Below are 26,882 nucleotides of genomic sequence, written 5' to 3' on the forward strand. Positions count from 1 at the left end.
AATAGTATCCACTTTACAGGGTTATTGTGAAGATCCAATGAAAGTTTTGTAAAGGAATTAGCCAGTGACTGGCAGATTGTAAGCACTCAAAAACCTAGTACCAATTACTAACATTAAGAAGTTACATAATGGTTATAAGTATAGACTCTGAGTCAGACTACCTGGGTTCAAATGTTAACTCAAAAGAGAAGGCCCAAATCAACAATCAGAAATGAAAACAGAGAAGTTACAATTGACACCACAGAAACACAAAGGATCATAAGAGACTACTAAGAGAAACTATATGACAATAAAATGGACAACCTAGAAGAAACAAATTCTTAGAAAGGTACAATCTCCCAAGACTGAACCAGGAAAAAATAGAATATATGAACAGACCAATTACCAGTACTGAAATTGAATCAGTAATTTAAAAACTCCCACCAAGCAAAAGTCCAGGACCAGATGGCTTCACAGGTGAATTCTACCAAACATTTAGAGAAGAGTTAACACCTATCCTTCTGAAACTATTCCCAAAAATTGCAGAGGAAGGAACACCTCCAAACTCATTCTATGAGGCCACCATCACCTTAATATAAAAACCAGACAAAGATACCACACACAAAAAAAAATTACAGGCCAATATCACTGATGAACATGATGCAAAAATCCTCAACAAAATACTAGCAAACTGACTCCAACAATATATTAAAGGGATCATATACCATGATCAAGTGGGATTTATTCCAGGGATGCAAGAATCTTTCAATATCCACAAATGAATCAGTGTGATGCAACATATTAAAACACTGAAAAATAAAAACCATATGGTCATCTCAATAGATGCATAAAAAGCTTTTGATACAATTCAACATCCATTTATGATAAAAACTCTTCAGAGAGTGGTCATACATGGAACACACCTCAACATAATAAAGGCTATATATGACAAAACCAACAGCAAACATCACACTCAATGGTGAAAAGCTGAAAGCATTCCGTCTAAGATCAAGAACAAGACAAGGACGCCCACTCTCACCACTTTTATTCAACATAGTTTAGGATGTCCTAGCCACAGCAATCAGACAAGAAAAAGAAATAAAAGGAATCCAGATTAGAAAGGAAGAAGTAAACGTGTCACTGTTTGCAGATAACATGATGCTATACATAGAAAATCCCAAAGACGCTACCAGAAAACTACTAGAGCTCATCAATGAATTCGGCAAAGTTGCTGTATACAGAAGTAATAACCAGAAATCTGTTGCATTTCTATACACTAGCAATTAAGTATCAGAAAGAGAAAAAAATTTTTAACATTTTTATTGGAGTGTAATTGCTTTACAATGGTGTGTTAGTTTCTGCTGTATAACAAAGTGAGTCAGCTGTAGGTATACATATATCCCCATATCCCCTCCCTCTTCCGTCTCCCTCCCACCCTCCCTATCCCACCCCTCTAGCTGGTCACAAAGCACCGAGCTGATCTCCCTGTGCTGTGTGGCTGCTTCTCACTAGCTATCTATTTTATATTTAATCAACTTATTTTAATAGTTAACATTTGCCATCTTTGCAATAATTTGTGTTAACATCTCCCTCCTCCTTTAAGCCTCAGGCTCTAATGCCAACCAACTATTGTTGCTTTCTTCTCACAGGTAATCTGTCTGAAATAAATAAAATGCATATGAAATAAGATTTTGTTAGTTTAACTTGTTCATTGTCACATAACCAGTTAGTGAAAGAGTCAGGAATAGAAATACAGATGTCACACTAGAGTTCTTTCCATGAAATCACACTGATCTTTTACCAAAGAAAGACTAAAGATGGATTAAAAAAAAAAAAAAAGGCTTTTATTTCCTTATTTATGGCTATATACAGTGAGAAATTATCATCACTGCTTTTAAGCTATTTATAATTTTCTGTTCACTTTCCCATTGCCTCTCTTAGACAGAAAGTTCTATGAGGGCAAGAGACATATCTGTTTTACTCATATTGGTTTTTGGAGTGCCTTACTGTGCACAGTAAATGATGCACAGCTGGTGTTAAATAAATACGAATAGAAAAAGTCCTCCAATAGGCAGGAGAAACAAAACTTGAAACAGCCAAGTATCAGCTACAAGAATAGCCTACAGTAGTCTTAAGTGGAAGGCAGCCCTGACAACAAATTGCAAGTTTGGCTAAACTACTGCTGTGGTTTTCAAGTGATTTTTGTACTGGGGTACTTGTTAAAAACACAGATTGCATGGTTCCCTCTCCAGGTCTATATGAAACCACTAAATTTTCTCAAATTCCTTAAATAATTTCATCTGCTTCCAACCCTTTAAGATACTTCTGAAAATTTTTGATTATACCAAAAATTATACCAGGGACTATTAAAGTTCAAGGACTCCCCACCCAAGTTACAATTTAAAATTACCTATTGAGCTTCAAATTTTTCTAATCGGAATATTCAAAGTAAATTGTTACAGAAAAGTGTTCTTTACAGATAGAAACCAAAATTTCCAAGTCTGTATCTATTATCTACAGTACATCTCTTTTCAGATATATTCTATTTCTACTACGTTTTTCTTAATTTCTGAATTAATATCATCCTTCATAAAATACCACCAGTTGTGATAAAAGTATTTTTGAACTTTACTGTTTAAATTTCTTGCTGCTTTGGTTGAAAGAAATTTATCTGATTTAATACCTAGCATAATGATAAGGTTAGATAAGTTATGAATGAAGACAAGTAGTCTACCTGATTAAAAAACAAATTTATTTAGGATATACTACAGGCTCATCACTAAGCTAGGAACTATGGCAATAACATAAGGTGAACATCTTATAATCTACACACAAAACAAACAACACAGTATACTGTCAGGTACCAAATTCTGCAGCATATATTGTGCATAACTGTCAGAGAACTTAGGAGGAAAGACTATCAAGAAAAACAGGAAGAGACTTCACTGAATAATGAAACTGAAAGGGGATTGCAAAAATGTACACAAACTTTTTGGTGTCTTTAGTGAACATACGTGCAATAATTTGTATTTCTTTTTCAATGTGTTTTTTTTTTATGGTTGCAACTTATTAACTTTGAATTGTCGGTACTTAATACCATAACTTATTTTATTGTTTATTTCTTTAAAATTACTTTGTACCAAAAATATTTTACCCAAAATTATTATAAGAACATATTCATTTTGAATATTGTAAAACATGTTAATTGCCTATAAAATTATGTAGTTTTTGCCTTATATTATTAGAAAATATAGCTATTCAATTCTCATATACTCCGCATCACTGATTTACAAAACATGTCATACATTTCTAGTAAGTCATTCAGTGTACTGTTAGATTTGACTAATAATAAAAGTTGTATCATAAGCATGTATAACTATATAACACAACTACACCGTGGCCATAAAATATGAGGGAAAAAGAACTGCTCCTCAGTACTGACACATCAGCATGTCTTCATGATAGGTTGATACCAGAAATTTCTTTGCAGCAACATGGATGCAACTAAAGATTATCACACTAAGTGAAGTAAGTCAGACAGAGAAAGGCAAATACCACATAACATCACTTATATGTGGAATCTAAAATATGGCACAAATGAACTTATATACGAAACAGAAACAGACTCGCAGACATAACAAACAGACTTGTGGTTGCCAAGGGGGAGCGGGAGTTGGGGTGGGGGGGGATGGACCGGGAGTTTGGGGTTAGCAGATGCAAACTATTATATATAGGATGGATAAACAACAAGGTCCTACTGTATAGCACAAGGAACTATATTCAATATCCTGTAATAAACCACAATGGAAAAGAATATAAAAAAGAATGTATATATATGGATAACTGAGTCACTTTTCTGTACAGCAGAAATTAACACAACATTGTAATCAATTATACTTCAATAAGAAAATAAATTTAAAAAATATCAACTTATCACAAAACTAAGAACATGAACAAGTCTCATTATGTTCTGGTCATAGGTATTTAATGTGCTTAGTGTTTGAAACTATTCTTTTCATGTAAACACTTTCAAATACACCTGTTTTCTTTAACTGACATCTCCATAGATTCTTCCATTTGTTTTGTAAGCTATTGATTTTTTTCTTTCCTTTTAAGAAAGGGAACAAGGAGGGGGTAAATGGGAAAAATGTTCGGTTTATTAAGCCATCTTACAATGTTATTGTCGGGATTGGTTATAAAGAATTTCTAGCATCATCAAAGCTCCAGAGAGAGCAATGAGTGGTGCTTGTACTGATGTCAAGTACTAGCTCCCAGGGGTGGGTAGGAATAAAAACAAAAGCATTTGAAAGAATAAGATTGGGTATATTATACCTATGACTAGACATCTGCTTGATTACCCACGTACTATAATGAAATCATATGCCTAAAATGAACTCTTGATAAGGAAAGTGTGTTAGCACTTTAATTTCTCTAGAAATTCACTGGTATTACCTACTTAATAAAAAACTGGAGATGAAGAATGTTTTCAAAAGACATAATGCACTTCCGTTGAAATGGGAAACACATCCAAAAAGATGAGTTCAATATTAAAATTCACCAGCGAAAGATTTTTTTTTAAATCAGAAATTATTTTCAAAAAAATCAAGGTGTTTTTTTTGGTTGTGTTTTAAAAAGAGTAACTGATATAAACCCAACACTGCCCTAATCTTAGTTTTTTATAGGTCAAGTCCATTAGCTACTGCTTTCTTCAAACAATGGCATATAAAAAGAAAATGGGATATTTCCTACAAAGATTAAAAATTCTTTAGGCCTTTCCTTTCCTTGGACTCTGGATTTTAAAATGACATAGTACAAGATAAAATAGTAATGTTAATATTGATAGTTTGCCCATTACAGGTCAGCTAACTGTCCACTGGAACAGTTACAAAGCTGTTAGTTTCGATTTCACAAGGCCAATCAATACAGAGGCATACTGTTTCAATTTTGCCTGCATTGATTTTTTTTTTTTTTATAACACTCCAACCTTACAGCATTCATCTTTCTGAAAGAAGGAAGATTTGATTTACTGAAGAAAAATTGGAGAGAGCATCACAAAGATTTTACCGGCAAGCTTGTGACACAGAAAAAAGATGAATGTCTTTCAGGAAGAGACGCCTCTAGCTTGAGGGCATCCATTAGAACACATTCAAGCAATCTGAAACGGAGTTTCTTAAAGCAGCAGAAATCTAAACCTAAATACAGTCTCCTAAACTAATCAAAAGCATTCAAGAATCTTGATAAGAGATTCTCTTAAAAACTCCTAAACCTTATTACTTCTAAGATAATTTATGTTTCTAGCTCTATCCATGCATTTTTCAGAGGAGAAGAGAACCACCTTCTTTCCCGGACTAATACCAAGAGCGAATTTCCATGGTACATTAGTCAGCCTATTAGAATGCAATGAAGGACGATATGAGAAAAGGGTAGTATGTCCTCTGAGACTTCCATCCAGTGTTCTCCATCATCTCTCCTCATCCTTCTTACATTCAGCCACTTTACCAGGTGTCATCTACATGAAAGATGATTTGTCTTCTGACCCAAATAAACACAATGCCTGCTCCATGCACCGGAAAAAAATTACTTCTGCCACTCTGTTCATTTGTGGCCTCTTTCTTGCTTATTCCACTATTCTTATCAAGCTCTCTCTGTTTTCACCTGAGCCTCACTCCAGGTGACAGTAATGTATGGATGAACAGGTACTTGTCTGTCCCATTATTTCCTGAAATCTCTAAGCATTTGAAAAAATGCAATGACAGTAAAGGGCACACAGTTCTAAGAGCTCTAAGGGAGGAATACTTTCTTTACCTGCCAATGCAATAGTCTAGGCATCAAAGAAAGGAGAGAGAGAGAAAGAGAGAGAGCTCCTCTCTCTTTCTCTTGTGGCAAAAGCTGGTATAAGCGGGATATTAAGACACAAATTGCATTCAGGCAGGTCACTAGGTGTCAAAAGATATTAGATGCCTGCTGTGAGGAAACAACAATTCCCATCTGCTTCTGAGAAAATAATATTTTCATTTTCAGTTTTTATTGAATGGAAACTTTTGGGAATATGTCTTTATAAAGGGTATTAAGTCTAGCAAGTATAACATGTTCAAAATGGCTATAATCATCATTGTGTTATCCATAAAGCAGCAGATTTCATTTGGTCTCTTTAGATGGGATAAATTGGATTCTTTTTTTCCCGGCTTGCAGTTTTGTTGCAGGACCAGATGTTTCTCAAATGCCACATGCTGAGGCTCCTATACTGAATGTAGCACCTGACCTTCTCTATAATTGACTAAAAATATTGATGTAATGGCATGGGTCTGATTGTGATTTATTAAAACCACTGCCGATCCCAGGCCAGCTGCCAGGATTGCAGCCCGCTGATCGTGTGGCATTAGGAAAGCCATCAATAGTGAAACAAAACAAATGACATTAATGGGAAAGTATTAGGCCTACATAGCCATGGCTACAAGGAAATTTATGTGGATTCCAAAGGAGGGTCAAAATAAAAAATGCCACAAATGAAATTTCTATATATTCTAATATGATTGAATTTATAAGACAAAATGCTACTATAATTCTTAAGATAAAACACAAAGGAATTATACTTAAAATAATTTAATCCTCTTTACTAGAATTTTGCTCAATGTGCATATTTCTTTTAACAGGCTTAGGATAGTTAAATGCATTATGGCTACAGTATGACTCTGATTTCTCTCTAATGCCATTTATGTTTTCTAGAATTATGCTAAGTGAAGAACAAAGTACACTGTGTTAGTCTCATTTATTATAACCATGTCCATGATTTACAAGCTGATTATGCAAGCCTCATACAAGGGAAATCAGAATAGTTAACCACTCTCAAAGAATGGTAAGCCAGCATACGTTTTATCAACTACATTTTCTTACATAGCTTCCTAAAAAAGGGCACCAAGGTCTAGAAATCCACTCTAATTGGAATTAATACTGAAAAGGTCTACTTTAAGATAACTGTATTAAAGGCATTAGGGAACAACCAGGTATTCCAAATAAGTAACAGCTGAATGTGACACTGAACTAAATACAACGACAAAAATATCAGCATGGAGGCAATGTGCTTTGCTAAGCATTGTTTTTAATAAAATCTAAGTAAGTTATGAGATTTATAAAGAGGAAAATATCAATTCACTAATATCAATTTTCCTTTCAATGACGCATCCTTGGTTGTTGCTCTTAATTAAAAATGTACACATTTAAAAGCAAACAGTTTGACAGCTATTTTTACTTGGGAGCAAAAAAGTAAAAAATGTTCTGTAAATTTGGGGAAATATTAAAATTTCAGAATTCAATTTTTTCTGGCTTTATAGAATAATAGAGTCAAACCCTTGAACAACTCTATTACAGAAACACTAATTATTTCTAGACAAATACATTTCACAGTCCATTTAGTTCTCCAAGATACTTTATTACACCAAAATCACTTCAGAAAAACGCTTTCGTGTTGACAGCACAGGTATACTGAGCTATACAATGGTATAGCTATCACAAGAAAGAATTTTGATCTTATAAAAATGACCCCTTTGGCATAAGTTGCCTAAAGGTTTTCATTTTAAAATTGTAAAACTCCTTTTAGGTCAAAAAAAAAAAAATTTTAAGCCTAAAAAAAAAAATGTAACAAACACATATTTAGTTCCCAGTATGTGCCAAGCACTGTACATCAAAGTAATCTTCTAATTTATTCAGTACCAGGTGTCAAAATGACTATAACAAATCTGTTACATTAAAGTATCTGGAAACTCTAAAATCCTCAATACAACTCCCCTTCCCCAGTCCCCTCCAAACACACACCCATGGGCTTTTAGATGTTGCAATATAAGGCACTAGAGTAGAGAGTCCTGACCCAGTAATTCATGTCATTCCCATGACCATTCTTGCAGCTGAGATCAGCTGGAATAGTAATTAAAACAAACAAACAAACATGGTTTCTGCTTTTACTCAGTCCTTTTGCCTTCAAGACCTTGACCTGCATTCCTTCCTCTGAACACCAAAAATGATATGCCCAGAAACATAATTCATTTTAAGTATTCTCCACAATAAGCATGATGAGATATATCTACTCTATATTAGTGAATACTTGTACTCAAAACAAAAACATCCCATATCAGATAGGTTTCAACTCAACTAGTTTAAAGTTCAGCTTAAAAAAAAACTAAAATCTTTTTCTGTTTACTGGAAAATCTCTAAAACTAGACTTTGATGTCTGCTAGACACATGAATTGCTTAAAACACAAGCAGAAACCAGTTACGCCTATATATAATATACAAGTAATTTTCTATTTTCTTTTGTGGTTGTTGTCTTCCAGAAAAAGTTATGCAGAAAAGAGGAATTAAAAAATATCTTTCTAATGGGAAAATAACATTAACATTAACATTAATGTTTTTCATTAACATTACTTAAATGAGTCAAAACATGTTCCTAAGACTTGTAGAATAAAATATTCCAAAAAGACTAAATTTTATGATTTATCTAAGTTCCTTAGTCCTAGAATGTAAATATTTTGTTTCTAAAATTAGAATAAAAAATTGCACCTTCAGTTTGGTAATCTTAAAAGGAGGTAGATGTAGTAAATAAAATTTTAAAGATGGTATTTTTTCATCACAGCCCTGTAATTTGCAACAAAATTCAAGAAAACAACACATATTATGATGTTTTCAAATTTATGTGTTAAAAACTCAAAAGTGTAAAATAGGGAATAGTTTCTTAAAATAAAGTATTGTACTTGTATAAATTCAGATGTAAGTGCAACTAGTAAAAGCAGTTTACACTAACTACTTCCCTTAACAGTTCACTTCAAAATGAATAAATATATGAGCAACTATTCTTTTAGAAGTAGTCGAAGGGAACTGAAATATCCACAAAGATCCATAACTATACTCATACTGATTTTCTCCTTCCCCTTTGCTTTAAATTCATCGTAGAAGATAAAATACAAAATTAAATTACTTTGTTCTTCATCTGGCCTTGATCATATCCAAAGCCATTTATCTAAACCAAGGACTTCTATAGAAAATCAGTGGCCAAATCCTAAAGGCATAACTTTACCTCACTGCAGAATTTCCCCAGGCTCCATGCTTGTCTGTGAGAATGTTGATAATTTTCTGGATTAGCTGAGTTGCTGTCACATGGTCTCGATATTTGGCTGCTCTAATCAAATGATCACACATCTTCTCATCTTCTCGTCTGTCTGCTGAATACTGGGCACACAGTGACTTGGATAGCAAAAAGAAATATCTATTAATACTATAAAAATATGGAAACAAACCCTTTAAATGCATTATGAAATAATCTCTAATATGAACTGAACCAACCAAAAATTTAAAGTGACTTTTACATCACTCATTAACTGAATTGACAGAGTTGGTGATCTACTCTCAGTACAACAATCCCCCAAGAATTTATTTCTCTGAAGTCACTCATAAGATACACTCAGAAGTGGTTAATATTTAAGCAGAGACCTGAATAAAGAGAAGAAGCCAGTCATGTGAAGATGCAGGGTCCACATTACAAGCAGCATGAAGAGCGGTTGCAAAGCACTCAAGCAAAGTGAATAAAGGGAAGAGTGGTATGAAATGAGTTTGGAGAGGCAGGCAGGGGCTGCATCATTTAGTACAGTGTAGTTATGGTAAAGAGTTTAGATTTTATTCTAATGCAATGGAATACCAGTAGAAGGTTAATTATGGGAGTGATGTGATTGATTTACATATTAAAATGATCACTAGAAGCTCCATTTAGAGAATGGATTGTAGTGGAACAAGGGGGTTAAGGAGGGAGGCTACTACAAGGCTACTGCACAAGTCCAGAAAAGAGACGCTGGTGGCCTGCAGTAGCAAACTGAGCCGGTTCTCAACACCTTTAGAAAATGACAAAAACAGTTTGGTCTTTTAAACCTTAGCTATGTAAAATGGACCACCAGCACTAGAATCACCTAGGAACTTATTAAAAATGCAGAATTATAGGTCCCACTCCACACCTACTAAATCAAAATCTGGATTTTAATGAGATCCCCAGGTGATTTATACATTAAAGCTTGAAAAGTACTTTCTTAGATATCAATTTTGCCAAAAAATTTTAGGATTCTTTAGCAATAATCAGATACAATACAATCATTAGTTTCCAAGTTGCTTATTTCTTTTCTTTTGGAATTCAGACACTTGTGGTGTCATGTTTATGGTGCTATACTACCTAGTTAATTAATTGTTTAAAATTAAAAAAACAATTAATGTAAACTTAATACTTAATTCTGGTCACAGAGTCTATTGGGCTCCTTTCCCTTAACCTCCAAATGAAAGCTCACGTATACATCCACATGTATATACAACCTATGATGAGTAATAAAAATTTGATGTTGGAACCCTTTCCTACTGTATACCAGTTTAGATAGATTGTTGCCATACACTATCCCCAGCACTGTCCCAGCAATAAGAGAGGGCCTTAACTGTCCTAAACCAGTGAGGGTAATAATCACACCCACACTGACAAACTGTCTGAGGGAACAGCACTTGATCTAATTGGTGCAATTAAGAGGAAAGGTCAGAAGTTTTGCTGGGTAATTCCTTCCTTCCTCTTAGGGTGTAAAAGAGGAAGTACATAATTCCAGGAGTATTGAAAGCTCTTTCTGTAGGAGAGAAGCAAGCCTGAGGATGAAGCTAAAACCCAAAGGCAGCAGAGCTATGAGAATTACAGAAATAAAGAGTAAGAGTAAGAGTTTATTCCAAATGGAATCATGAACTTCTGGATCAAAGACCAGCCTACCTTTACACTTTCTGTGAGACCTTTTTTTTTTTCCTAAGACTTTTTACTAGAACCTGTAAGCTCCTGTTCAGTCATTGAAGGCCAGTGTGAAGTGGGTTTTCTGCTCCTAACACCATAAGCAACCCAACTGATATGGTGTTTATGTACATGCATAAGGAATCAAATATCTCTTAGTCTGTGCAAAACACTAGGCTATAGGGATAAAAAGTTGACTTAGCTTGATAGCCTTTGCCGTGGAGAATCCTCACTCCTTACAGATTGTGAGGAGGCAAGTGGGAATAAAAGTACAGTAGCCCCTTGCTATGGGGTGGGGGGAATAGGATCCAGGACCCCTACGGATACCAAAATTTGCAGATGCTTAAGTCCCTTTCACACATATCATATAATATATATTATATTCAATATATATGAATATATATTATATATGCATATGAATAAACATAAGATTGGGAAGCAAATCAAAAACCAGACTAAAGCATCATCCTTGGTAGTATCTCTTGTCAGTCTTGGGCAACTAACTCACTTTACCTCACTAGGTCTAACTGCTTTCATCTGCACAATGAGAGGATTATATTAGCTCTAGGAATTGTACAATTGGAAGATTTTGGCCAACCTCTAAGAGGTTAGTTTTTGTACACTGGTAAAGGCAAAGTACTTCTTTTACCTAAACACTGATATGAAGAAAATAAATCATGTTAGAAATTAGATTTATAAGAAATTAAAGGCAAATGCTGGATAGTATATTAAAAGACTGAGCCAAACCATAGGACAATTCAGTTTGTCAAAAATATGATTTGAGCAAATAAAAGAAAATATGATTAAGAAGTACTTGAAGGGGAGTAGTTTAAGTGAAGATAACTAGGGAATGATTCCATTGTAACAAAAATGTCAACTGCTATGTGATATTTTCAGAGATTCGTCCCAGAACTAGGCAGCAACCTACAGGTTATTTCACATCTAACCCAACCATACACTGAAACCAATAGGACAACAGGACAAAATGGTAGACATTTGAAGAATTTTTATACCTTCACCATTCCCTACTATATACACAGTCTACCTTTGTCTAACCTTACCTGACAAGAGGAAATTAAAATTACTGATGGAAATTAGAAAATAACTGGCTTCTATACTCCCCTGAAACACCAGATACCTTCATATTAAATGTACTATTTAAAAGGCTATTATTTCTGTATTTTATTAATATTAGAATAATTTAACTTTATCAAATCATATTTTGCAAACATTTGATAAGCAACTAAAGTTTGCTTTAAAAGGCATAATTCTAAAAAGAAGAGTTCAAGGTATGTTAAATAGTAAAATGGTTTAAAGTGTTCTTTAATGGATCCTCCTTTACAATTTAAACAGCAACTTTTCATATCTGACATAAAATCTATAGATATAAATCTCATTAAAGGGCTATTCTTTCCTGATTATCAATCTCTGTCTCATTGTGGAACATTATAGTCACATGTAACCTTAAAACATGATAAAAGGAAACCAAAGAAGAATGTTTTGTAAAGATATAATGAACTTGTATCTATTCTCAAAAACAACTTTAAAATGGAATTTGAATATATTCTTACTAAAAACCAATAACAAATTCAACATATGACATATCACTCAAAGTCAAGTACAGATGAGGAATATCTGCTTCAAGATCAAACACATGTTACTTATTGAAGGAGTATATATATTTGTGTGTGTGCGCTGTGTTTAAAGTTTGAGTGGAGGTACCCCAAGAGACCTTGACAAAATGTTCCATCAATAAAATCAAGGGCCAGGTCTAGTACTTGCATTCAATTTTACTTTATATCAACTTTTCTATATTCCTATTTTAAGCAAAACATAAACTAAGTAATATGATGTCACAACAATAACCCCCAAAAATCTGAATCTTAAAAACAAAAGAAATAAGCATCTTGGAAACTACTAATTCAAATATATTTGATTATTGCTAAAGAAATCTAAGATTTATTAGCATAGAATTAATAAAATATAAGATAAATACACCTAGCTTTGAAAAAACATTCACTTACTTGCAGGGCGAAAATAAAGAGAGAAACAATTTAGACAATATTTATAATTCAAGTAACTATTCTGGATCTTTAAATGTAAATAAAGAAATGAAGACAATACCACATTCAGTCTTTCCTTCCAGATGCTATGCCTTTACCTAAGTTTACTATGTGTCCTTTTTATGAAAGCTCAGAGAGGAGTGAACTTAAAATTAAGCAGATTTTTCTATTATCCTCCTGCTATCACTCTGATCACCTTTCTTGGTGGTCAGACATTTTCTGCATCACTTCCCAGTATGCTGGCATTTTCTCAAGGCTTTGTCATATGTCCCTTGGCAATATCATCCACTCCCATATCATCTATTATTATCAACTTAGATCTAGCTGTCAAATTTTTCATATCTAACCCAGCTGTTTTCCTAAGTTCAGACCCATATTTCTATTTGTAGGATAGTCTCCAATCATTCAATAAGTACCTAAAATTAAAAATGTACAAAACTGAACCTACCACCTTTATCCGAAACATGCTATTAAACTGAAAAGGGAAAGCTTTTCTATTTCTGTCATCTGTGACTTCTCAATTTCCCTCACTTCATATCCCACCACTACATTTTAGCAAAACCTCTTAACCACTCTTATCACTGTCCGAACGTAGATCTTTATTTGCTCACAACTCAGCTCTCGAAATAATCTTCTGTCATTTTATGAGCAGTCCCAGAATTGTTCCTAGAAGAATTTACTTTGGTAAAACACAGATATATTTATATACCCAATCCTCAAAAAAATACATGATTGTCTAAAATATCGAACAATTAGAACCAAATTTTACTAGCCAGATCTGTGTGTGTGTGGCCTTCTTATAATTCACTAACATGGCATATAATCTTTTACATACCTGTCTATCCATCCTATATGCCAGATACACTCAGATTATATGCTATTCCCAAAATATCCTCAAGACATTTTCAAGACCCAGAAAGTATATTTCTCCTAGAGCTTTTACAGGTGAAACAAGTATAAAGATGTCTATTGAGAAGGTAAGACAGGAATTTGAAAGACAAACTACTAGAGAAGAGGAACTCATGCAGAGAAAGAGATATAGAAATAGATACTTTTGATTCTTTGGCTGAATATAAAAATGGAACAAAATATGAAAAATTCCAAAATAATTGGAAATTAAGCAACTCATCTCCAAGTAACAAAATATGGAAAAAAGATGAAATCAGAAGGAAAATTAGAAAAATTTGTGGGAATTGGCCACATCAGCATTTAAAATAAAATTTATAGCTTTAAATTTTATATTAGAAAATATTAAATATTGAAGGAAGTAATAATACAAATATTAAAATCAGATGACAGAAGCTAAGGAATACATTGCATCCAATTTTGCATTAAAGGAATAGAAAACTAAACACTAGTATAATTTGCCCAAATAAACACAAAAACTTTCAACAAAATACTACTTATAAAATGAATTACACATCAGGATGAAGTAGAGTTTATCCATGAAATACAAAGCTCGTTTAATATTTAAATATCAATCAGTATAATTCACTATAAAACAGAAAAGAAGGAGAAAAACATATCACCTTAATCGATTTTTTTAAAAAAGTAATTAACATTCAAAACCATTTCATGAAAATAAATTAATTAATTAATTAAATAACAAAACACTCTACAAACTAGGAATACAAAGAGACTTCCTAAACCTTAGGAAGGGCATCTATAAAACTCATTCAACTAAAACTGTGAATAAAATAGGTAGGTCCTCTCTCATGACTTCTATTCAGTATTATGAAAGAGATCCTAACCAGTACAATGAGGACAATAAATAAATAAATAAATAAAAAGATGGTTTGAAAAGGAAAGAGTAACAGAGTCTTCATTTGTAGTTATGTTCCTGTATGTTATAATCCTGAGGGTTCTAGGGAAAAACTACCAGAACCTATAAGTAACTTTGACAAGTCTCTTAGATACAAGGTTTATATACTAAAAATTAATTATATTTCTCCATGATGGCAATATCAACTGGAAAATAAATTTTTTTAACTACTATTAAAAATAGCATTAAAAACATGAAATATTTAGCAATATATTGAAACATATTCCAATCTACACAATGAAAACCATAAAACATTGCTAAGTGTAATTAAATAAGTTAGGATATAGACAATGTTTACAGATTTAAAAAGTCAGTTTTTCGGGGGGAGTCAAGATGGCGGACTAGGAGGACGCACCATTCGTGTCTCCACACAACTAGGGCGCCTACCAGGCACTGGTGGGGGGGCCACAGACACCTAAGGGGATGGGAGGAATCCCCAGCGACCTGGTAGGATGTGGGGCATGGGGGGAGTGAAGGGGGAGGAGAAGTGGAGGCGGACAGGACTGGTGCCCCCTGAGAGGTGGCTGGGGGAGGGGAAGGGATCCCACACCCGAAGAGGGAAACTGGGGGATCACTGGGAGGGCATAGGATCAAAAGGGAGCGTTTCCAGAGTTCCCCTGCCCACTTGGGTCCCCGGGAGCCTGCTGAGATCCCAGGCCTGATCCTCTACCCACCGAGGCCCCCTCAGCCAGGCAGATCCTGAGGGAGTGGGAGGGAGGGAAGGGGGAGCAACAGTAAAGACTGGACCTACAGGACCAGCACCCCTGAGGGGTGGCAGGGGGAGGGGAGGAGTTACTACACCCAGTGAGACCCACCCATGGTTAGGGGTCCAGTGAGGACAGGGGACACCCTGGGAGACACACTGTGGGTGGGCGGCAGAGGAACGGAAAGAAGTGGTCAGCGCTTTCCCTGTCCACTTAGGCCCCAGGGAGCCTGTTGGGCTCCCAGCCGAATCCTCTGCCCTCAGAGCCTCCCTCCTGCCATGCAGAACCCCAGCCCCGCCCCTATACCCCCACCAGGGGCCTACCTCTACACTCGGAGACCCCCTCTGAAACCCCCTCCAATGTGCTGGGCCTAAACCCCAGCCACACCCCCTCACTCAGGGCCCTACCTCCAAAACCCAGAACTGCACACTCCAGAGGCCCTCCTTTAGAGGTGCTGCCTTTCCCTTTCCGTGCAGGTCCTAAGCAGAGGCCCCGCCCCACGCTTGAACGTTGCCCTGCCTAGGCCCCAGCCCCAGGGCCTTTTCCAACTATGTGGGTCTTGAGCTTAGGCCCCGGCCACGATCAAACATCACCCACCCACCAGCCTAGGTACCACCCCACCCCTGCCTAAGTTCCACCCCTGCCTAAACTCCACCCCCCATAGCAAAGGCTCTTTTTTTTTTTTTTCTTTTAGATTGGGGGTCTGTTTTAACTTGTTGATTCACAGTTCTTGATTCATTTAAATCTTTATTTTTTCAATTAAATGTTTCATTTTTCTAATTTTAATTTATCCTTTATACTTTGTTATTGTTCTGCCCCTTTTGGCTTGTTCCCCCTTTATTTATTTTTTCTTCTTTTTCTTTCTTTTTTCTGTAGTGGTTTTGTTTTACCATGTTGCAGTTGTTCCAATTATATTATTTTTCCTAATATATATTTTATCTTTCTCATTTTATTTCATTTTCCATTCTTTGTTATTGTACTGCTTTTTTTCTTTTTCTTTTTCTTTTTCTTTTTTTTTTGCCACACCACCTGGCTTTCAGGATCTTGGTTCCCAGGCCAGAGGTCAGGCCGGAGCTCCTGTGGTGGGAGCTCCAAGTCCAAACCGCTGGACTAACAGGGAAACTCAGACGCTAGGGACTATTAATCAGAGTGAGGTCTCCCAGAGGTCCTCATCTAGGCAGCAAGACCTGGCTCTATCCAACTGCCTGCAGATTCCAGTGCTGGACACCTCAGGTCAAACAACCAGTAACACAAAAATAAAGCCCCTGCCATCAAAAAATAAAAATAAATAAGTGAAAAGACAACAAAATACGTTACAGATGAAAGAGCAAGGTAATAACCTACAAGACCAAATAAACAAAGGCAAAATAGGCAACCTACCTGAAAAAGAATTCAGAGTAATGATAGTAAAGATGATCCAAAATCTCGGAAACAGAATGGAGAAAATACAAGAAACATTTAATAAGGATCTAGAAGAAGAAAAGAGCAAACAAACAGCAATGGACAACACAATAACTGAAATTAAAAATACTCTAGAAGGAATCAATAGCAGAATAACTGAGGCAAAAGAACGGATAAGTGAGCTCGAAGATAAAATGGTTGAAATAACTGCCAAGGAGCAAAATAAAGAAAAAAGAATGAAAAGAATTGAGGACAGTCTCAGAGACCTCTGAGACAAAATTAAACGCACCAACATTCAACTAAGGGGGGTCCCAGAATTAGAAGAGAAAAAGAAAGGTCTGAGAAAATATTTGAAGATATTATAGTCGAAAACTTCCCTAAGAGGGGAAAGGAAATAGTCAATTAAGTCCAGGAAGCAAAGAGAGTCCCATACAGGATAAACCCAAGGAGAAACACACTGAGACATATTCATCAAACTATCAAAAATTAAATACAAAGAAAAAACATTAAAATCAGCAAGGGAAAAGCAACAAATAACATACAAGGGAATCCCCGTAAGGTTAACCCCTGATCTTTCAGCAGAAACTCTGCAAGCCAGAAGTGGCAGGATATATTTCAAGTGATGAAAGGGAAGAAACTACAACCAAGATTACTCTATCCAGCAAGAATCTCATTCATATTTGACAGAGAAATCAAGAGCTTTACAGACAAGCAAAAGCTAACAGAGGGCAGCACCACCAAACCAGCTTTACAACAAATGCAAAAGGAACTTCTCAAAGTGGGAAACACAAGAGAAGAAAAGGACCTACAAAAACAAACCCAAAACAATTAAGAAAATGGTAATAGGAACATACATATTGATGATGACCTTGAATGTAAATGGATTAAATGCTCTAACCAAAAGACACAGACTGGCTGAATGGATACAAAAACAAGACCCTTATATATGCTGTCTACAAGAAAGCCACATCAGACCTAGGGACACATACAGACTGAAAGTGAGGGGATGGAAAAAGATATTCCATGCAAATGGAAATCAAAAGAAAGTTGGAGTAGCAATACTCATATCAGATAAAATAGATTTTAAAATAAAGACTGTTGCAAGAAATAAGGAAGGACACTACATAATGATCAAGGGATCAATACAAGCAGAAAACATTACAATTATAAATATTTATGCACCCAACATAGGAGCAGCTCAATACATAAGGCAAATGCTAACAGCCATAAAAGAAGAAATAGTAACACAGTAATAGTGGGGGACTTTAACACCCCACTTACGCCAATAGACAGATCATCCAAACAGAAAATAAATAAGGAAACACAAGCTTTAAATGACACAATAGACCAGATAGACTTAAATGATATTTTTAGGACATTCCACCCGAAACTGGAAGAATACACTTTACTCAAGTGCACACGGAATGTTCTCCAGAATAGATCACATCATGTGTCACAAATCAAGCCTTGGAAAATTTAAGAAAACTGAAATCGTATCAAGCATCTTTTCCGACCACAACACTATGAGATTAAAAATCAATTATAGGAAAAAAACAGTAAAAAGCACAAATACATGGCGGATAAACAGTGCACTGCTAAATGGCCAATAACTGAAGAAATCAATGAGCAAAACAAAAAATACCTAGAAACAAATGACAACAAAAACATAACGATCCAAAACATAACACAGTTTTGAGAAGGAAGTTCACAGCAATTCAAGCTCACCTCAAGAAACAAAAAAATCTCAAATAAACAATCTAACCTTACACCTAAAGCAACTAGAAAAAGAAGAAAAAAGAAAACCCAAAGTTAGTAGAGGAAAGAAATCATAAAGATCAGATCAGAAATAAATGAAATAGAAGCAAAGAAAACAATAGCAAAGATCAATAAAACTAAAGGCTGGTTCTTTGAGAAGATAAACAAAATGCTAAAGTTTTAGCTAGACTCATCAAGAAAAAAAGGGAGAGGACTCAAATCAATAAAATTAGAAATGAAAAAGAAGAGATTACAACCGACACCACAGAAATACAAAAGATCATAAGAGACTACTACAAGCCACTATATGCCAATAAAATGGACAACCTGGAAGGAAGGGACAAATTCTTGGAAAAGTACAACCTTCCAATATTGAACCAGGAAGAATTAGAAAATATAAACAGACCAATCACATGGAATGAAATTGAAACTGTAATTAAAAATCTTCCAACAAACAAAAGTCCAGAACCAGATGGCTTCACAGGCGAATTCTATCAAACATTTAGAGAAGAGTTAACACCTATCCTTCTCAAACTCTTCCAAAAAATTGCAGAGGAAGGAACACTCCCAAACTTGTTCTATGAGGCCACCATCACACTGATACCAAAACCAGACAAAGATATCACAAAAAATGAAAATTATACACCAATATCACTGATGAACATAAGATGCAAAAATCCTCAACAAAATACTAGCAAAAAGAATCCAACAACACATTAAAAGGATCATACACCATGATCAAGTGGGGTTTATCCCAGGGATGCAAGGCTTCTTCAGTATCCATAAAACAATTAATGTGATACACCATATTAACAAATTAAAGAATAAAAATCGTATGATCATCTCAATAGATACAGAAAAAGCTTTAGACAAAATTCAACACCCATTTATGATAAAAACTCTCCAGAAAGTGGGCACAGAGGGAACCTATCTCAAAATAATAAAAGCCATGTACAAGAAACCCACAGCAAACATCTTCTCAAGGGTGAAAAACTGAAAGCATTTCCTCTAAGATCCGGAATGAGACAAGGATGTCCACTCTCGCCACTATTATTTAACATAGTACTGGAAGTCCTAGCCGCAGCAATCAGAGAAGAAGAAGAAATAAAAGGAATCCAAACTGGAAAAGAAGAAGTAAAACTGTCACTGTTTGCCAATAACATGATACTGTACATAGAAAATCCTAAAGATGCCACCAGAAAACTACTAGAACTAATCAATGAATTTGATAAGGTTGCAGGATACAAAGTTAATGCAAAGAAATCTCTTGCATTCCTATACACTAACAACGAAAGATCAGGAAGAGAAATTAAGGAAACACTCCCATTTACCATCGCAACAAAAAGATTAAAATACCTAGGAATAAATCTACCTAAGGAGGCAAAAGACCTGTACTCAGAAAACTATAAAACACTGATGAAAGAAATCAAAGATAACATAAATAGATGGAGAGATATACCATGCTCCTGGATTGGAAGAATCAATATGGTGAAAATGACTATACTACCCAAAGCAATCTACAGGTTCAATGCAATCCCTATCAAACTGCCAATGGCATTTTTCACAGAACTAGAAAAACAATTTTACAAATTATATGGAAACACAAAGATCTTGAATAGCCAAAGCAATCTTGAGAAAGAAAAACAGAGCTGGAGGAATCAGGCTGCCTGACATCAGACTATACTACAAAGCTACAGTAGTCAAGACAGTATGGTACTGGCACAAAAACAGAAATATAGATAAATGGAACAGGATAGAAAGGCCAGAGATAAACCGACACACATATGGTCACCTTATCTTTGACAAAGGAGGCAAGAATATACAATGGAGAAAAGACAGCCTCTTCAATAAGTGGTGCTGGGAAAACTGGACAGCTACATGTAAAAGAATGAAATTAGAACACACCCTAACTCCATATACAAAAATAACCTCAAAATGGATTAAAAACCTAAATGTAAGGCCAGACACTATAAAACTTAGACGAAAACATAGGCAGGGGGCTTCCCTAGTGGCGCAGTGGTTGAGAATCTGCCTGCCAATGCAGGGAACACGGGTTCAAGCCCTGGTCTGGGAAGATCCCACATGCCGCGGAGCAGCTGAGCCCGTGAGCCACAACTACTGAGCCTGCGCGTCTGGAGGCTGTGCTCCGCAGCAAGAGAGGCTGCGATAGTGAGAGGCCCACGCATCGCGATGAAGAGTGGCCCCCGCTTGCCGCAACTGCAGAAAGCCCTCGCACAGAAACGAAGACCCAACACAGCCAAAAATAAAATAAATAATTAATTAATTAATTAAAAAAAAAAAAATAGGCAGAACACTCTATGACATAAATCACAGCAAGATCCTTTTTGACCCACCTCCTAGAGTAAGGGAAATCAAAATAAAAATAAACAAACGGGTACTAATGAAACTTAAAATCTTTTGCACAGCAAAGGATACCATAAACAGGATGAAAAGACAACCCTCAGAATGGGAGAAAATATTTGCAAACGAAGCAACTGACAAAGGATTAATCTCCAAAATATATAACCAGCTCATGCAGCTCAACACCACAAAAACAAACAACCCAGTCCAAAAATGGGCAGAAGACCTAAATAGACATTTCTCCAGAGAAGACATACAGATGGCCAACAAATACATGAAAGGATACTCAGCTTCACTAATCATTAGAGAAATGCAAATCGAAACTACAATGAGGTATCACCTGACAACTGTCAGAATGGCCATTATCAAAAAATCCACAAAGAAGAAATGCTGGAGAGGGTGTGGAGAAAAGGAAACACTCTTGCACTGTTGGTGGGAATGTAAATTGATACAGCCACTATGGAGAACAGTATGGAGGTTCCTTAGAAAACGATAAATAGAACTCCCATACGACCCAGCAATCCCACTACCGGGCATATACCCGGAGAAAACCATAATTCAAAAAGACACATGTACCCCAATGTTCACTGCAGCTCTATTTACAATACCCAGGACATGGAAGTAACCTAAGTGTCCATCAACAGATGAATGGATAAAGAAGATGTGGCACATATATACAATGGAATATTACTCAGCCATGAAAAGAAACAAAATTGAGTTATCTGTAGTGAGGTGGATAGATCTAGAGTGAAATAAGTCAGAAAGAGAAAAACAAATACTGTATGCTAACACATATGTATGGAATCTAAAAAAAAATGGTTCTGAAAAACCTAGGGGCAGGACAGGAATAAAGATGCAGACATAGGGAATGGACTTGAGGATGCAGGGAGGGGGAAGGGTAAGCTGGGACGAAGTGAGAGAGTGTCATGGACATATATACACTACCAAATGTAAAAAAGATAGCTAGTGGGAAGCAGCCACATAGCACAGGGAGATCAGCTCGGTTCTTGTGACTACCCTGAGTGGTGGGAGAGGGAGGGTGTGAGGGAGATGCAAGAGGGAGGAGATATGGGGATATATATATATATAAATATAAATATATATATATATATGTATAGCTGATTCACTTTGTTATCAAGCTGAAACTAACACACCATTGTAAAGCAATTACACTCCAATAAAGATGTTAAAAAATTAAATAAAAAACAATAAATGCTGGAGAGAGTGTAGAGAAAAGGGAACCCTCCTGCACTGTTGGTGGGAATGTAAATTGATACAACCACTAGGGAGAACAGTATGGAGGTTCCTTCAAAACCTAAAAATAGAACTACCATATGACCCACCTATCCCACTACTGGGTATATACCCTGAGAAAACCGTAATTTAAAAAGATACATGTACCACAGTGTTCATTGCAGCTCTATTTACAATAGCCAGGACATGGAAGCAACCTAAATGTCCATCAACAGATGAATGGATAAAGAAGGTGTGGCACATATATACAATGGTGTATTACACAGCCATAAAAAGGAACGAAACTGTGTTATTTGTAGTGAGATGGATGGACCTAGAGTCTGTCATACAGAGGGAAGTAAGTCAGAAAGAGAAAAACAAATACCATATGCTAATGCATATATATGGGATTTTAAAAAGCGGTACTGATGAACCTAGTGGCAGGGCAGGAATAAAGACGCAGATGTACAGAACAGACTTGAGGGCACAGGGACAGGGGAAGCTGGGATGAAGTGAGAGAGTAGCACTGACATATATACACTACCAAATGTAAAATGGATGGCTAGTGGGAAGCAGCCGCATAGCACAGGGAGATCAGCTCGATTCTTTGTGATGACCTAGAGGGATGGGATAGGGAAGGTGGGAGGGAGGCTCAAGAGGGAGGGGATATGGGGATATATGTATACATATAGCTGATTCACTTTGTTTTACAGCAGAAACTAACACAACATTGTAAAGCATTTATACTCTAATAAAGATGTGAATAAATAAATAAATACATACATACATAAAACTCAGTTTTTAAAAATATCTACTCTCTTCAAATTGATTTTATAGATTCAACCCAATCTTAATTAAAAGTTTAGCAGGCTTTCTTATGGAAATTAGCAAGGTGAGTCCAAAATATACCTGAACAAAAAACAAAACAATAATAGCAAAACAATTTTACAAAAGAGAAATGAAATGGTAGAATTTTATACTCTTTGAATCACACTAAAAATTAGAAATCAATAGAGCATAGGTTATTAAATGAAAAAGGAATATCTTTTTAACAACTAGTGCTAAAACATCTGGCCACTCACAGGGGAAAAAAAAAGAAAGTAATTTGTCTTCACCTCATACCATACAAAAAATGTTTAATTCAAAATGAATCAAAGATCTACATATAAAAGTTAACATTACAGCACTTCTAGAAAAAAAAGTAGCAGAAAATCTGATGAACTTGGTGTAGGCAGAGAATACCTAGACTGAAATTCTTAGACTGGAAACCATAAAAGAAAATCATAACCACAGAAAAACTGCCAAATTAGACTTCACCAAAATTTATAAAATCTGCTCTTTAAAAGGCACCATTTAGAAAATGAAAATGCAAGAGAAAAGGCAATGAGAAAAAATATTCACCATACATATAATTAACAAAAGATTTCCTTACAGGATAAGGAACTCCTACAATGCAATAAGACAAACAAATTTAAAATCATAAACAAAGGATTTGAACAGACATTTTACAAAAGATATACAAATGACTAATATGTATGTGAAAAAATGCTTAGTCAGTAGGGAAATTTAAATAAAAACCGCAATACAGTATCACTATATACATACTAGCAGGGCTGAAATTACAGGTACTGACAATATCAAACACTGGCAAGGATGCGGATGAAATGGAACTCTCATAACTACCAACTAGCCAGATGAAGTATAAAATCTACAACTACTTTAGAAAATAGTTTGGCAGTTTCTTCTAAGCCTAAATATAAACTTGCAACAGCACCTAGCAATTCCAATCCTAGGTATTTCTTCAAAATGAATGATAACATATTTCCCCAAAAATGTATTGTATGAATATGCCCATAGTGCTTTTAATCATAAGAGCCAAACACTGGAAATACCCAATATCCACCTATAGATGAATGGATAAACAAAGTAATACTGCTCAGCAATAAAATGAAACAAAGGAGTGACACACACACAACAATGTGGATTGATATCAAAAACTTCATGCTGACAAAAACAACCCAGAAATTTGAGTAACTACTATGTAATTCCATTTATATGAAATTGTATACCACGCCAAAGTATCTATAATAACAGAAACCAGATGAGCAGCTGCCTAGGGTTGGGTATGTATATGTGGAGAGGAACTGACCACAGTGAATCACAAGGGAATTCTCTGAGATGACAGAAATTTTCCATATCTTGATTATGACAGTTACAAAGGTATATACACTTGTCAAAACTCATCAAACTGTATATTTAAAATAGGTATATTTTATTACATATGAACTATACTTCATTCAATAAATTATATTTAAGAAGTTTTTTTTAAAATGAATAGACAAGGCACTGAGAAGAAAGTAGTTAAAAAATTCTTATTGAAAAAATTAGCTCATATACCAAGTAGGTAAATACCCCCTATAAATCTATAAGGCAGATAACCAGTAAGACAGATAAGTAATAAACTGGGTAAAAGATAAACAGGTACTTCACAAAAGTACAATAAAAAATAGATAATACATAACAATCAGGAGAAAAGATGTACAGTTGAATTTGTAAATAAAATCCAAAATAAAACACAATGAATTACCATTACACAACTACCAGAATGCTAAAATTAAAAGTGGTAACCAATTGTTGCTGAAAATTTGGAATAATTAGAACAGCTATACACTGATGTTGGGAGTGTTACATGCTTTTGCAAGAGAGTTTGGCAGTATCTATTAAAACTAAAAACATGAATACTTTATAGTCAAGTTAAGTCCACCCTACAGATATACGTGAGCGTATACACCAAAAGACTACAAAATGTTCAAAGCAGCATTGTTCATAACAGTTAAAAACTGGAAACAACTGAATTGCCAACCAATAGCAGAAGAGATTGTGAAAAACTACTGCCCTACTAATATAACAGAATACCATACAGCATTGAAAATGAAATAGGAAAACAAATCAAATGAATCTCACAAACATACTGTTGAACTAAAAATGCCAGACAAAACCAACTTTGATTCCATTTATATAAAGTTCAAAAACTGAAAAAGAAATTACAATGATAAAAAAAAATATTTAAGTGTTGAAAGAAAAAACAGAAGCAAATAAGTCATTTCATAAAATAACATTATTTAGCTTAATGGAGCATGCAGACAAGGCTTCTCACAATCACTTTCTTTCAGCATCAGGGAAAGGAGGTAATGTTAAATGTACATTTTTTCTAGAGTTAAATTGCAGTATATTTTATGAGAAACAGGTTATAAAGCAAATTTTTATAATATTGTGAAATAAAAATAAATTCCAGTTAAAATGTTCAAGGCTAAAGGGACTTCCCTGGTGGCACAGTGATTAAGAATCTGCCTCCCAATGCAGGGGACACATGTTCGAGTCCTGGTCCAGGAAGATCCCACATGCTGCAGAGCAACTAAGCCCGTGCACCACAACTACTAAGGCTGCGCTCTACAGCTTGCAAGCCACAACTCCTGAGCCCACATGCCACAACTACTGAAGCCCATGCACTTAAAGCCTGTGCTCTGCAACAAGAGAAGCCACCACAATTAGAAGCCCATGCACCACAATGAAGAGTAGCCCCCGCTCGCTGCAACTAGAGAAAAGCCCGTGCACAGCAATGAAGACCCAACGCAGCCAAAAATAAATAAAATTTAAAAAAAAAAAAAAGTTCAAGTCTAAAATCTTTTAAATATTATATAACCCTTTTGCCTAATTTAGTAACATTTAATCTTAATTAAGCAATTGAAATGTATTGGTTTTACAAGTTTTGTGTTTCCGTTTTTAAAACAAACTTATACTCAAACAAAAAGGTAATGACTTATATGAAATAAAAAGAAAGTTCTCTCTTCCACCTCCTCCCTGTTTGGCTAATTGTTTTCTACAGAGGTAGTCACTGTTAACAGTAAGATGTAGTGCCTATATAAATAGAATCAAACTATACATCATTCCATGTCAGGACATATAGTTCTATCTTCATTCTTTTTCAAGGCTACACACAGAGTACTGTATTTTTATTTAACTATACCTTCTGGTAAACACTTTTAACAGTACTATCTTATGTCCCAATTTATCTCAAAATCACTTACACTATAAATTACTTGTCTCATTGTAAACGATTTACAAGGGAAATCACCTAAGGGACAACAAATTAAGAAGCTTTTCAATACTGCAATTTTGGAGGTCTTTGTACTTGATCTCAACTCAGATGTAAAGACTAATCATTAAAAAAAAAAGTTGTGCTTGGGAATCTTACAAAGACTCCTGAAAAAGACTTAGAAAAATGAAAGCTTAAAAACCTCAATAGCCAACGAAAGTCAGCCAATGACAATGTGTGACAGCCACCTTTAATTCTAAAGTGATTCCTCTGTCATCCAACGCCTCAAAGTATTGATTTCTCTCAGCGTGAAAAAGGCTACGCCAATGAAACAGATATAGCATCATCCCCACGATAACAGCATTCAAGGTTAAAACAGGCAGAGCACTTATCAAAGTATCGCTTCCATTTCTTATTGTTTTAATGGACTGGATACAATGTGTTGGGTTCTTATCTCTATAACTGCAGACTTCAAAACAGTATTTTTAAATAATCTGAGGATTAATATAACTTCTAACATTTTACTTTAGATAATAAAAAATTTGTTTTAAAAGCTTTTACATATTTGTAAAGTCAACACTAAGAAGAGGGCTACAGTTTCCACTTGTATGTCAACTGCACACACAACATTGTTTATATTATTTCATTACTTCATTAGAGTTACTTATTAACAATG

General features: G+C 35.2%; 1 protein-coding gene across 3 annotated transcripts in view; it reads right to left on the reverse strand.

Moving 5' to 3' along the window:
* LRBA (LPS responsive beige-like anchor protein) overlaps positions 1-26,882 on the reverse strand; it is a 750,846-nt gene that overhangs the window by 380,159 nt on the left and 343,805 nt on the right. For all 3 annotated transcript variants that reach the window (XM_068542607.1, XM_068542608.1, XM_068542606.1), the window contains exon 37: positions 9,047-9,213. In XM_068542607.1, coding sequence (XP_068398708.1) covers positions 9,047-9,213 — 167 coding nt within the window. The remainder of the gene's footprint in view (positions 1-9,046; positions 9,214-26,882) is intronic.

This window comes from Eschrichtius robustus, chromosome 4, assembly GCF_028021215.1.
Source record: "Eschrichtius robustus isolate mEscRob2 chromosome 4, mEscRob2.pri, whole genome shotgun sequence".
Taxonomy (NCBI): domain Eukaryota; kingdom Metazoa; phylum Chordata; class Mammalia; order Artiodactyla; family Eschrichtiidae; genus Eschrichtius; species Eschrichtius robustus.